Below are 13,159 nucleotides of genomic sequence, written 5' to 3'. Positions count from 1 at the left end.
AGTTTTAGGTTGTCTTGTCTCCCAGTTAGAGAGTGATAACAAATATTCAAAGTCATTCATCTTAGCATAATAGTAAACAAAACAAACTGTGGCAACAGAGAGAAGGAAGAAAGGCTACTCTTGATTCAATAACTTTTTTTTTAAACCCTTAACTTCTGTGTATTGGCTCATAGGTGGAAAAGCGGCAAGGGTGGGCAATGGGGGTCAAGTGACTTGCCCAGGGTCACACAGCTGGGAAGTGTCTGAGGCCAGATTTGAACCTAGAACCTCCCGTCTCTAGGCCTGACTCTCAATCCACTGAACTACCCAGCTGCCTGATTCAATAACTTTTAAGTAGGGTCAGTATCATATTTTTCTGCACAGTATTCTAAATATGCATATAAAAAGCATTATAGAGTACATGGTATTATTTCATGAATAAGGGATGCTATAAATTGATGGGATAATTAGCCAAATATTGTCCATATGGAAGAGCTTGAAAACTTTCATGATCTGTGAATTTTCTATCTTGGACAGAACCTAAAGCTGGGAATTGCACATTTTTAATAATTGACCACAAGGGGGAGAAGTCTAATTCTCCATGCACACTTTTAATATCATGTGCAAAAGCTGAAGGGAATGAGTAAGTTTGAATTTTGTAACATGCTTCCTCATTTCCTTTTCCTCGTGGAAGACAGGCAAACTACTGACAACAACAAGCTTAACTGTTTTAGCAGAAAAATTGTGAAGCTCTCATGGTACCACAAAAACAAAATTTATACTTATTTTATTATGTAATAATATTCATGGAAGGGTATGGAAGGGTAATGGTCCATGGAAGGTACATCTCTTTTGATGCCAAAGATGCCAATAGGATTTTCTACTTCAATAAGATATGTTTTTCCCTTTCAAAAAAATCATGTCATTCATAGTTTAAAAAACTCCAAACAGAAAAACCAAACTGAAACTACTACAGTGTTCCTGAACGTGTGAATTTGGAATATATCAATTAGACCTTGAATTCAATAAATCCAAGAATATATGTTTTTCAGTAGCAAAATCAATTCTATTAAATTTAAATTCTACAACATCATTGGATTTGATTCTAATTATTAATAATTAAATATTAATGTTACATATTCATAGTGTTTAAAGGTTGATTTTTTTTCTTGGCCATTATCCATTCTAGTACTTGGCTTCTAGTTACAGACATCCCTTAGGAACATGAGTAACACTTCTCTGACTGAAATTTCACATGTGACTCTCTGAATTTCAATAGTTTTACATTTCATTTTTATATCTTATTCATTGATATATGAGGAATCATAATTCTAGGATTGTAGCTCTAGAATGGGAAGGTAACTGAGAAGCTCTCCAGTTCAATCTTTATGTTTTATAAATAAGAAAAACAAAAACGAGAGGTGGTCACTGGTGCTGGGAAATGTTGCCAAAACATCATTCCTTAGGAACTGTCTTCTTGCAACATCCATACATTATTGCTCCTGGATTTTGTCCTCTTTGGGGTCAAGCAGAAGACAAAGCAAAGTCTTCTGGTACAAGCGCCGTGTTTTCTACTCTGTTATACTGAAGCAATCATATAATATGACATTTAAAAATACTGTGGTTTGAGCATCCAAATGAATATTGTCACCTTAAAGTAGAGTCAAAGAGCAAATCCGTCATCCCATGTTCTAGTTGAAAGCATTCTGGAGATTTCTTTTCAGACTTATCCTCAAAGCAAGTTTAGTAGAACCCTGTCTTCAGAGCAAAAAAATCCATATTCAAGTTCTAACTGTCCCAAAGTCACTGTGTTGCCTTTTGGTAAAAAAGATGGGGCTTAGAATCAGTGATCTCTAAGAGCCCTTCCAGCTCTGACTTCTATGATTTCTTCTTTTAAGATCCTAAATTTAGGGGGTGGAGGCAAATCTTCACCATTTGAGAATGGGTCTGATTTTTAAAGAAATTTATTTAATTGATTAAGAAAAAAATTTCATGGTTACATGACTCATGTTCTTTCCCTCCCCTCTTTCCACTCTCCTCCTTACCCCCTCCCAGAGCTGATGTACAATTCCACTGGGTTTTATATGTGTCATTGATCAAGACCTATTTCCATATTATTGATATTTGCACTAGGGTGATCATTTAGAGTCTACATCAGTGGTTCTCATTTTTGAAATAGCCCAAAATCATTTTTAAAAAAGGTCCATGAATAAAGTGAGAGATCCTTTTTTTGGTCAAAAAGTGACACATTTACAAAAGAATGAGAGAATTCTTAGGCAACCAATAAACTAGTTTCATCCCCAAATGTGATATCAGTAGTAATAATTCATGAAGTTTTTTCAGAGTTTAAATCAATCTTCAAAAATTTATTATTAAAGATATACTGTGTACCAAAGAACTATGCTTGGGACTTGGCTATAAAAACCAAAATGAAATTGTTCCCATTCATTTGATTGCTAAGCTCTTATATATTTGTAAAAAAAAGAATAAAGATGTCTGCCCTTTGTCCATACACCTCATTCAAATAATTTTCATGGCTGTAGGCCATTTCCACTTTGGCAGATCTCCAATTTCATCATTCATTGGTATGTCTACTCCTGTCACAATACAGGTCCTGATACCTCCATTCTTGCTCATTCTGTGGAATTCTTCTTTATGTTTTCCTTTGCTCAAAAGAGAATTGTCCCACCATGTTAGAGGCTTTCTCTGGATTCTTGGAAAATCTCAGTAGTACCAATGGATGACTTGGGCTATTTATCAGTTGCCTTCCATTCTGGCTAAATGTATGACCTATTTTTTCCTGTTCATATGTCTTTCACACCAATCCTCATACACAAAGCCATCCTTGATACTATATTTCTATATTACCATGGAATTTTGATACTCATCTGCCCGAGTGGTTCAATGGATTGAGTGCTGAACCTAGAGTCAGAAAGACACAAGTTCACATCCAGCTTCACACTCTTACTAGCTGTGTATGTCTGGTATGTCCCTTAATCTCTTTCTGTCTTGATTTCTTTTTCTGTAAAATGGGGATAATAGTAATTCCCACTTCTCAGGAATGCTATGAGGATAAAGAGGGATAATATTTGTAAAGGACTTTGTAATACTTAAAATTTTATATGAATTCTTATTCCCATGCTGTGTGATTCTTGTCTTTGGTCTTTTACCCACTGATCAATAAATTCTGCATAAAAATGTCTTGTGGCAGGAACTCCTTTCACTCAAAGGTAGATTTTCTATTTTTATCTTGTTCATGTGTTCCTCCAGAGGACAGGTGGAAAGAAATCTCTGCGTGGCCCCCATATACTTGCAAGATAATAGTTTACAATATTACAGAAAGAAATAAAGATTTTTATTGAAAAGAGAACTACTAACAACACAGAACTAAAAATTCAGGTGAAGATACCTAGATGCAAACTGTTCATTTTTCCTGGATTTTTGAAGCAAAGTAAGCAACCAAAAGACAAAATTATAATAATAATTATAATTGATCTACATTATGTTTATGATGTCATTTTTACTTAGATATAGTAAAATATTATTATCCTCAATTGTAAAGATGAAGAAATAGGAGCAGAGAAGGTAATTTTTTTCCATATCCATTTTCCATGTCAGGGTTGAGACTTGAAGACAGGTATCCTGCCTCATTTTAATAAGTTTTATACTCATTCTACTACCCCAACTATGCCTCTCTAAAGAAATGGATGTCAAAGGAGAAATAGTATATTTCAATTAAAAATTGATTTTATCCAGTAAACTATTCAGGTGCTTTTTAAAGACAGTCATTGATGTTGACAGAGTGCTGTTATCATTAAAATTATATAGGCAGATCTTAGAAATATGATAAAATTTGCAAGTAATTGTTAACCTTTATTAAAGAAAGATATGGGCTTAAAAAGTGGTCAGGCAGAACTAATATTTGATTAATTGATTCAAAAAGTGGTAAATGGAAGCTGGTAGACAATGACTAATTTCCATATTATTTGACTATGGCCACTAGAAATAACTCCTCCAAAAACACCAAATAACCACCTGACAGCAAATCTTCTGGTAGCTTTCAAAGAGCTATTGTGTCCCTTAGATTTGCAATAAACCATTAGCTTCATTACATTTCAAGATAAACATTCCCAAATGATGCTTGATTATGTGGCCATCAGAACGTGATTTTGAAACTTATTTGCAAAGGTTATATGCTTGTGGACTGAATGCAGGAATATTAGTATGGATTTTTCACATTCAAATCTCCATGGAAATTGGTGAAGAATTGTGATAGAAATGAAATGAGTACATGAAAGCAGTCATTTTCTTTTCTTCTCTTTGGTTGATGAATGCAAAGTGTACTTATGCAAATCAATTTTGGGGATGTAAAGAAGGCAACAAAACTCATTAAAATTTAATTTCTCTTTGTAATCTAACAATAAAAAGGAAGAAATGAAAAAAATTCTAAGAAAGTTCCACTTCTTTCCTTACACATTAGAGAATGGGAGAAGATATATACTGAAATATTCTGACCGAGATAGAGAAATGACAGTCATTTCTAAGCCCTTAAAAGTCAAGATTTTGAGTTGGAAAGACAGAGGAGGGGGTACCTTATTGTCATGGTGGATGGCAAGTGCAAATATGGAGATGAGCGATGTCTTCATGTGATATAGAGAAAATGTCTGTTTGGATGGATTATTGAGTTTAGGAAGGTAAAATAATATCCAGTGATATTAGAAAGGTAGGTTGGGGTCAGATTGTGTAGTCTTCAAAGCTAAACAGAGGAGTTTATATTCTATTCAAGGAGCAATAGGAAGGCACTGGAGTTGGTTGAGTAGGAGAGTCTTATGGTCAGATCTTTTTGTTTTTAATTTGAAAATTTTTATTTAATTACTTAATTTAGAATATTTTTCCAGGGTTACATGATTCATGTTCTTTCCTTCCCCTCCTCCCACCCCTGTCCCATAGCCAACAAGCAATTCCACTGGGTTTTATGTGTCATTGATCAAGATCTATTTCAATATTATTAACATTTGCATTAGGGTGATTGTTTAGAGACTATATCCCCAATCATATCCCCATCGATGGTCAGATCTTAAGAATCTTTTTAAGAAACTTTACTTTGGCAGCAGTTGTGCAGGATGAACTAGAATTATGAGAAAAACTCCAATAAAGAGAAGACAATTAGTAGGCTATTGGAGTATTCTAGGCGAGAAGGGGTAAGATTTTGAACTAGTGGAGAAAAAATTGAGGCAGGAGATGTAGTAGATGTAGTAAAGTTAAATATATCAAGGTTGAACAGCTGTAATTGGTTATGTAAGTAAGATAAAGGACATAGGAATGAACCCAAAATAATACCCAAATTATTCACTAGGATCCTGAAAGCAGGGTGATGATACCTCTTACAGAAACAGGAAGCTGAGAGTATTTAGGGGAAAGATAAAAATGTCTCCAGAACATCCAGTCTGAAATGTCTAATAGGCAATTGGTGATACAGAGCACAGTGGAGAGATAAAAAGGTGAAGTGATTTCCCCAGGATCACATAGCTGGGAAGAATCTAAAACTGACTTAGACTCAGGTCATCCTGATGAGTTACATCCCTCTAACTCTATCACTTGCCCTACTCAGTTGCCTCTGAAGAGAATGGAAGAAGAGGGAACTCATGTCTAATGCTCTCTCTTTTTTTTTCAATAAAATCATGGACTGGACATATGGACTGGGGAGTCATCTCCAGAGAGATGATAAGTAAGCCAGTGAGATCTGATGAGGTGTCCAAGATAGAGAACAGAGGGAGAAGAGAAAAAAGAATAGAGGACAGAACCCCAGAGAATGCCACAGTTAGGCATGTAATGTAGCTAAGAAACTAACAGTAGAGACTGAGGAGAAGTTTTATAGGTAGGAGACGAATCACGAGACAGTAAGTATTAAGAAAACCCAGAGAGAGTATCTAGGAAGAGTGGATGGTCATTAGTGTCAAATGCACCAGAAAGGTTGAAAAGGATTAGGAGTATGAAAAGACTCTCTCAGATTTATAATTTAAGAGATCATTAGTAATTTTGGAGAGAAAGTTTCAATTGAGCAATGAGCTCAGAAACCCAAAAGCAAAAGTATAAGGAGGGAACAAGAGGAAAAGAAGTTCAGGCAGTAAGTGTAGACACTTTTCTAGGAATTTCACTGAGAAAGGGAGAGAGATAAAAGATGTTAGCTTGAAGAGGGGAAAAGAAGAGTGGCCTGAAGGGGTCTGATTTAATTTTAATTTTTTTCCAATTGGATCCAGCCATTTTAACATCCATTAAAAAATTTTGAATTCCAAATTCCTTCTCTCCCTTTTCTCCCTCTTCTTTGAGAAGGCAAGCAATTTGATTTAGGTTATACATGTGACATCATGCAAAACATTTCCATTTTTTTAAGGATTAGGAAAACTGGATCAGATTTGAAAGTAATGAGTAGAAATTCATTAATAGGAAAAGGATGAAGATTTGAGATAGAGGAGGGGTGTTTCAGGGTTTATCTATTTATTATATTATCTCTCTATATGAGAAGAAAAGAGAAAATGGAATCAATTGTTGGTACCTGCAAGGAGAAGGAATTTTTATTTTTAAGGAAATAGAGAAGAGTTGGAGGTGATATCAAGGTATTTTGAGAGGAATAATAAAAATTACGATTAACATAACACTACGTGCCACACACTGTGTTAAAGGCTTTACAAATATCATAATCAAACCCTACTGTAACCTGGAAAGTCAGTATTATCCTGATTTTTACATTGAACAAATGGAATCAAACAGGTTAAGTGATTTTGCTCAGGGTCACACAGCTGGTAGGAATCTAAAGCTGACTTAAATTCAAATCATCTTGACTTCAGTTCCAGCCCTCTATTTGCTGTTTTACTTGCCTCATGTCAAATGCTCTTTTTTCCCAGTAAAGTAACAGGCAAAGTCTTCAGCTGAGCTGAGAGAGGGACAGATGAGGAGAGGGGAAGAGAGGGAAGAAAGGGGAGAAAAGAGACACACAGAGACACACACGCACACACAGAGACAGAGAGAGAGGTGGGAGAAAGGGGGGGGGGGGAGAGCGCTTAGAAAAGATTCTGTGGGGAGAAAAGGAATTAAAATATTGCCTTGCTGCAGTGAAGACCCAGTTGAGGTTGAATTACATAATTTGTATTGTGCCAAATCAGAAAATTTAGACTATTTTCTCCAGTTTTGTACTGCTATTTTGTGAGGAGGAGTAGAGGCGAGTAGTGAAAGTAATGTATTTGCTTGGCTTTGTGTGAGAGAAAATAAAAAATACCATCCCTATCCTCACTTAGCATTGAACCAGATATGTTTTATTTAATTCAGTCCAAGTAGTATAGAATGGATGACCTGGAACCAGAAGATTTGTTTACAATCAATTTGTATTTAGATTGATAGTAAAAGTTCTAGGGAATCTTATTCTAGATCTCTTAACATAGGGTAGATGGCAAAAGAACATGAAGGCTATCTGTTGTTTGTCACTCTCCCTATATGATTGATTTTATTCCATCTCATTTTTCAGGTGTTTATCTCTTCATCCTAATTTTTAATGTTATATAATTCTGTGTCGGGAATATAATGGGCTGTGCTCATAGAGTCTCTCTTTTGCTCTTTGAATAGCCTACAACTTTAAATTTTAAAAAATCAATGATCTTTTTGTTTTTATACATAAGTATCACTTCTGGCTGTTCTCTCCCTCAAAAAAAAAAGAAAGAAGAAAGAAAAAAGAACCCTTCCTTGTTACAAATATGTATAGTAAAACAAGACAAATAAACATATTGATTATACCAGAAAATATGTCTTGTACCACACATATAAGGGTGATAAAAATCACTCACGACCTTCTTTCTTTCTTTTATTTCTTTTTGGAATATTTACTGTATGAATTGTTCTCTTGATTCCATGATTCTTAGCTGACTGACATCACCAAAAGAATAATTATGTTTTGGAAGCTAAACTTCTTGAGTCAGCTGTGCCACTGATGAGTTATAGAGCCATAGTTTTAACTTTTACCTATTATATCAATATTTAACATCAATAATGCCAACTAAAAACTGCTTCAGTAATTGTTGACAATTCAATTAATTTCAATGAGCATCCCAACAATTATTCAGAAAACCATTCTAAGTCCTCATGAGTAGTATTCCTTTGCTCATTCATTCCTCATTCACTCTTCACTCAAACAGTAATCAAAAAACATTTATCAAATGCCTATTTTGTATATGAAGCATTGGGGATATAAAAAAGATGGCCCCTGCCCTCAAGTTAATATATATTCCTCTCTTTTGGCTTTGCTTAAAAAATTACATTATTAAGCCCTTCATTTGTTTTAGTAATATTTGTTGGTTTTAAATGATGTGGAAGAGGACTTCTTATTTTTTATGATTTCTTTCTCAGAATAATATTTTAAAATGCATAAAATACAGCATGAGATCACAGAGGAAACTAGTTATTGAAATAAAGATGTAATTTTTGGTCATCCAAGTTCACAGAGAATCTACTAACATCTGTCCATGGACCCTTCATGGGGTTTGTGAAACTCAGAGTAAGAATCCCAGAGTTAGAGTATCCCATTATGTTCCCATATTACGACTAATTTAACAATTACCTTTATTAGCATTTAGATTATTGCCCTTACTGATTTGATAAATTAAGACTATAAAAATCATTGTATAAAAACTATTTTTATACCACTTATAGAGTATATTCTTCCCTCCAAAATAAATTATTGGGTCATTGTACATGATTTCTTTGAAACTTTTATTCTTTACCACCAGGTTACCCTCCCCCCAAAATTCTAAAAGTTTATAATTCCACACATAATACAATAAATGATTGTAGTTATTTCTCACAAGTCTCTCTCAACATTGTCTAAAATAATCTTACTCTTATTTTTATTGCCTAAGCCTAATTTTATGAATAAGTGGAACAAAATGACCATCTTGCCATATTTTGTGAAATGAACCTATTCTTTTCATAGGAATTAAGCAGCTAGGAAGAAGGAAATGAATAAGATTCATGATATTATAGGAATTTATTTTCCCCTATCAGTGGATAGATGACTATGGTATAAGCTTATTATTTAGAATAATTCAAAAATCCCCTAATTGTATTGTTTTAGCATGTCAGTGTGGCAATGCTTGAAGAGAATTAGAATAATCTAAAAGAAACCCATTTTCATCCTAGAGGGGTCGGGGTGGGCCACACAATTTCTGCATCCAATGTCACATGAATAGGCTTGTTATACATTGATAAAAACATCGCTGGGCTCAAGAAGCCTTCAGCTCTACAAAGGTACTTGATGATTTCTTCAGGGAGTAGAAGGTCAGGTACAAGACTGTGCAAGTTATCTCCTGGTCCTTTAGTGCCCACTTTCACATTCTTAAAAAGGTACATGCCAAGTTTGAGTACCAGGGTCAGGCACTCAGTGACCACCTCATCTTTAGATTGTGACTGGGTGACATCTTCCAGATACATCACAGGTGCTTTGACTTCAGAGGCGAACCATTGCAGGAAGAGTCTCGTTGGGATGTTGTGGGATACAACTAAAATTTTAAGATCATGGAGCAAAAATGCAGTTTCAGCCTTTTCATGAGAAACATAGTCAGTAAGAATTCTGTAAATGGTCCCTACAGAGCTCTCAAGAACATGGAGAATGGTTGTAGGATATATAAGGATGATCCCAGTAACACTTTCTCCCAGGTGACTCTTGAGTATGGCTTGAAAGAGCTGCTCATAGTAATCAGTAATACTTTTCTTGTCCACGTTTTCTGATATTTTGGCCACAAAAAATATTCTGTGGAGAAGGAATTTCTTGAACTGCAGTCTTCGTTTCTCTTCTAGATATTGTAGGTAATTTTTTCGTGGGATCTGTGGCACCACTATTTTCTGGTCATGCTTTCCACCAATATGCTTTACATGGTGGATATGAGGTGCTGCAGAAGTCCCAGCACCTTGATGCAGATTAATTTTGGACTTATGAGATGTTAAGTTTACGGCCCCTGTTGGCGCACTCATCTTGTCAGGTTATCTCCTCAGTTAGGAATTCAGGTTTTTCTCTTTCTGAAAAAAAGTAAGGAAGCACAGTTTTGTTTTTTTACTCCCCACCTCAAAGGAGATTAAACCACTAGTAGTTTTAATGGGGCTCTACTCCCTTCTCATTGTTAATATTATTTATTATTATTACTACAAGAATAAAGCATTTCTGAGAATCTAGTCACCTTTTCCCTCCTGTGGAGTTTCTGAAAAAGGAAAAGTGAAAGGTACTTCAAGGGCTGGACTTGGAATGGTGGGAGACTGGGGGCAGGCTGAGAAAAGATGGGGAAGGTCATCTCTCCTAATGGCTAAGATTGGGAGGACCCAAGAAGGGAAAAAAATAAGAAACCATAATCTAGATGTTTTATCAAGAATTGTTATCCTGTAAGTATTCTCGCTAAAATGACAGCTAGTTTTTTTTAATATGAGGAAACTAAAATAAAAAGTGGGTAGTCTATAAAAAATCTTGCCTAATCTTTTTGTCTTATGCTTTCCTCTATGATTACTCTTAATTTAAGCTGTATATGTCTTTTTTTTTGTACATAGTTTTTTTTGTTTGTTTGTTTGTTTGTGTTTTGCAGATTGTTTCTCCCACTAGCCTGTGATCTCTCTGAGTATAGGGACTGGTTTTTTTTGCCTTTCTTTTCATATTCGTAGTGCTTAGCACAGGTGCCTGGTACTTTTTAGGCAGTAATATGTGCTAATCAACCAATTACAAAGAGTAATAGTTTGATAACTGTCACGACATGCTGCTCCCCATAGGAGTTCAGGAATAATAAGTTGAAAGGAAATGATCACTAAAAGAATCCAGGGGAAGCAAACATGGCTACAATCTGGAACCATTTCAATTTAATCTTTTTCATATTTAGTTGTCTTTCCTGGTTATCTCTTTTGGGACTTTGGTGCTAAATCAGGTATTATGTGAGCCATAGACTATATCATAAAGAGGAAGAATATCCATATTTGCAATTACAAATGCTTTTCAGGAGAGCTGTCTATGCTGATAACATTGGCCTCACCCAATGATATCATCAGGTTCTCTTCTCAGGGATTCAGGAAATCTTTGATCTAGGACATTAAAATTAAATTATATCCCTGAATTCTTAATATGGAATGATAGATATCTGATTCTGATTTTGTTGCTGGACACCATCACCAAAATTCCCAAGTTGACTATTTTTCCCTTTATAATTATTACCTACTGTTTATTATGTCCATAATTCTCTGAATCCTTTAGATTTTCTTTGTTTATACTCTCATTTCTGTCTTTAGTCTCATATTCCTTCAGGCAGGCTTCTTCAAATCCTTTCCTCTAGATAATTTTCATAGATTCAGATGACCCTTTCACTAACCTCCAACTGCCAACATCCCAAAGTGTTGCTAGACGAGCTTATATTCCATTCCATATGTCTGTGGACCATTCAGTTGATCAGAAATTCTAGGTAGTTTTAAAGGGCTAGAGCTAAATTTCCAGTATCAATCTTTCCATTAATGCTGATAGTGTATGTGTATATACTTGCTCACATAAATTTAATTGTTTCATTCTCAATTGGGATAGGGAAATAAGAGTTTCTTTTCTTGATAGTGACTTTTGATCAAGGAAGTTTAGTGGATCAGACATGATATTGTTGGTGCTATTCCCTCTGTGTTCTGGTACTAGAAAAGTTTATGATGTCTCTTCATTGAAGAAAGTGATAATTCTTGGTTTTAGATATACATTTTTGTTCATAGGACTCTTCCACACCTAAACTGTTAAAGGCTTTTTGTTTTCTTTTGTTTAAACCATAAATGAATTGATGTATTTTAGTTCAAGACCGCTCCTATGGGGGGAAGAATACACTAAGATTTTTTTCCCTCTTTGCCTTTTATATGATTGATTTTTGCTAATTATTTTCTTAAGGTTGAGCCATTTCTAAACTTCGGGCATGAATATATTTTTATTATGGTTTTTTCCTGGATATATTTCTTTTGCTTTCTTGTGAGAATTTATATATATTTTTGGAGTTATTCATTATTGAAACTGGCTCGTAGTCCATTCTCTTCTTTAAACATCAAAGGCATATTTGTTTCATAAATGAGTTTGGGAAGAGCACTTTATGTCTCTGTTATGAGGAACAGTTTTTTTTATAACTTTGGCATTAATTATTCTTTAGATGGCAGGTATGATTCTCTTATAAATCCATACATTCCAAGGTTGTTTATTTTGGAAATCCATTTATGATTTGCTTGACTCTTTTCCAAGATTATATAGTTTAAGGTTTCTACTTTTTATTTGGGAATTGTATTTTTAAAATAGATGTTTGTTAATTTCTTTTGAAAGATGAGTTTTGTTTACTATAACTTAGTGTAGTAATTGCTAATGAATCAATTTCCTATTGTGAATTTACCTTATTCATTTTTTATTTTTATAATTTTATTTTCCCCTCTCTTGAGCAGACAGGTTAATAATTTACCAGATTTAAAAGTCTTTAAAACAATTTTGTTTCTCAGTTCAGTGGTGTTTTTATTTTCTATTTTTTCTATTTTTAGTCTAGATTTCAAGATTTTTTATGTGTTGTTTTAGGGTTTTTAATTCATTTTCTAGTCTTCTAAATTGTATTGTCAATCCAGTGGTGCTCTTTCAGATTTTTAATAACATGTTTTCTGAGATATATATTTTCTTTTGAGAACAGCTTTAACTCTGCCCTCCAAAATTTGGTCTACTTTTTCACTGTTATCACTATCTTTAATATAATTGATGATTATTTCTAAGATAATTTCCTCAATTCACCCATTATTCAAGAAGTCATTATTAAGTCATCATTTATATCTATGCATTTTCCTTATATTTCATTTAATCTTTATTATTATAGTGCAGTCTTTAAATAATATGCTTGCCAGACTTGCCTTTTTTTTTTTTTAAACCCTTGTACTTCGGTGTATTGTCTCATAGGTGGAAGATTGGTAAGGGTGGGCAATGGGGGTCAAGTGACTTGCCCAGGGTCACACAGCAGACTTGCCATTTTTGATATCTTCAAGAGAGAATCTATTTTTAATAGTACAATAGGATACCAAAAAAAGTGTATTTGTTAAGATTTCCATCCAGACTAGGAATTTTTTTTTCAATAATACTTTCAATTTTAAACTTTCCTTATCTTTTATCTTT

At 34.3% G+C, this 13,159-nt stretch overlaps 2 protein-coding genes across 2 annotated transcripts in view; one reads left to right on the top strand and one right to left on the bottom strand.

The window, feature by feature from the left end:
* Window positions 1–13,159, top strand: part of ZNF804B (zinc finger protein 804B) — a 623,300-nt gene that overhangs the window by 39,108 nt on the left and 571,033 nt on the right. The window lies entirely within an intron of this gene.
* On the bottom strand, window positions 9,157–9,996 carry TEX47 (testis expressed 47). Its single transcript, XM_044678197.1, has one exon. It carries the CDS (start codon window positions 9,994–9,996, stop codon window positions 9,157–9,159), a length of 840 nt encoding a protein of 279 aa, XP_044534132.1.

Source organism: Gracilinanus agilis, chromosome 5, assembly GCF_016433145.1.
Source record: "Gracilinanus agilis isolate LMUSP501 chromosome 5, AgileGrace, whole genome shotgun sequence".
Taxonomy (NCBI): domain Eukaryota; kingdom Metazoa; phylum Chordata; class Mammalia; order Didelphimorphia; family Didelphidae; genus Gracilinanus; species Gracilinanus agilis.
The sequence above is the reverse complement of the archived record's forward strand: the minus strand, read 5'-3'. Positions and strand labels throughout refer to the sequence as shown.

Excerpts from the sequence above, each read along its gene's own strand:
- TEX47 (XM_044678197.1), bottom strand. The coding sequence starts at position 9,996 with ATGAGTGCGCCAACAGGGGCCGTAAACTTAACATCTCATAAGTCCAAA.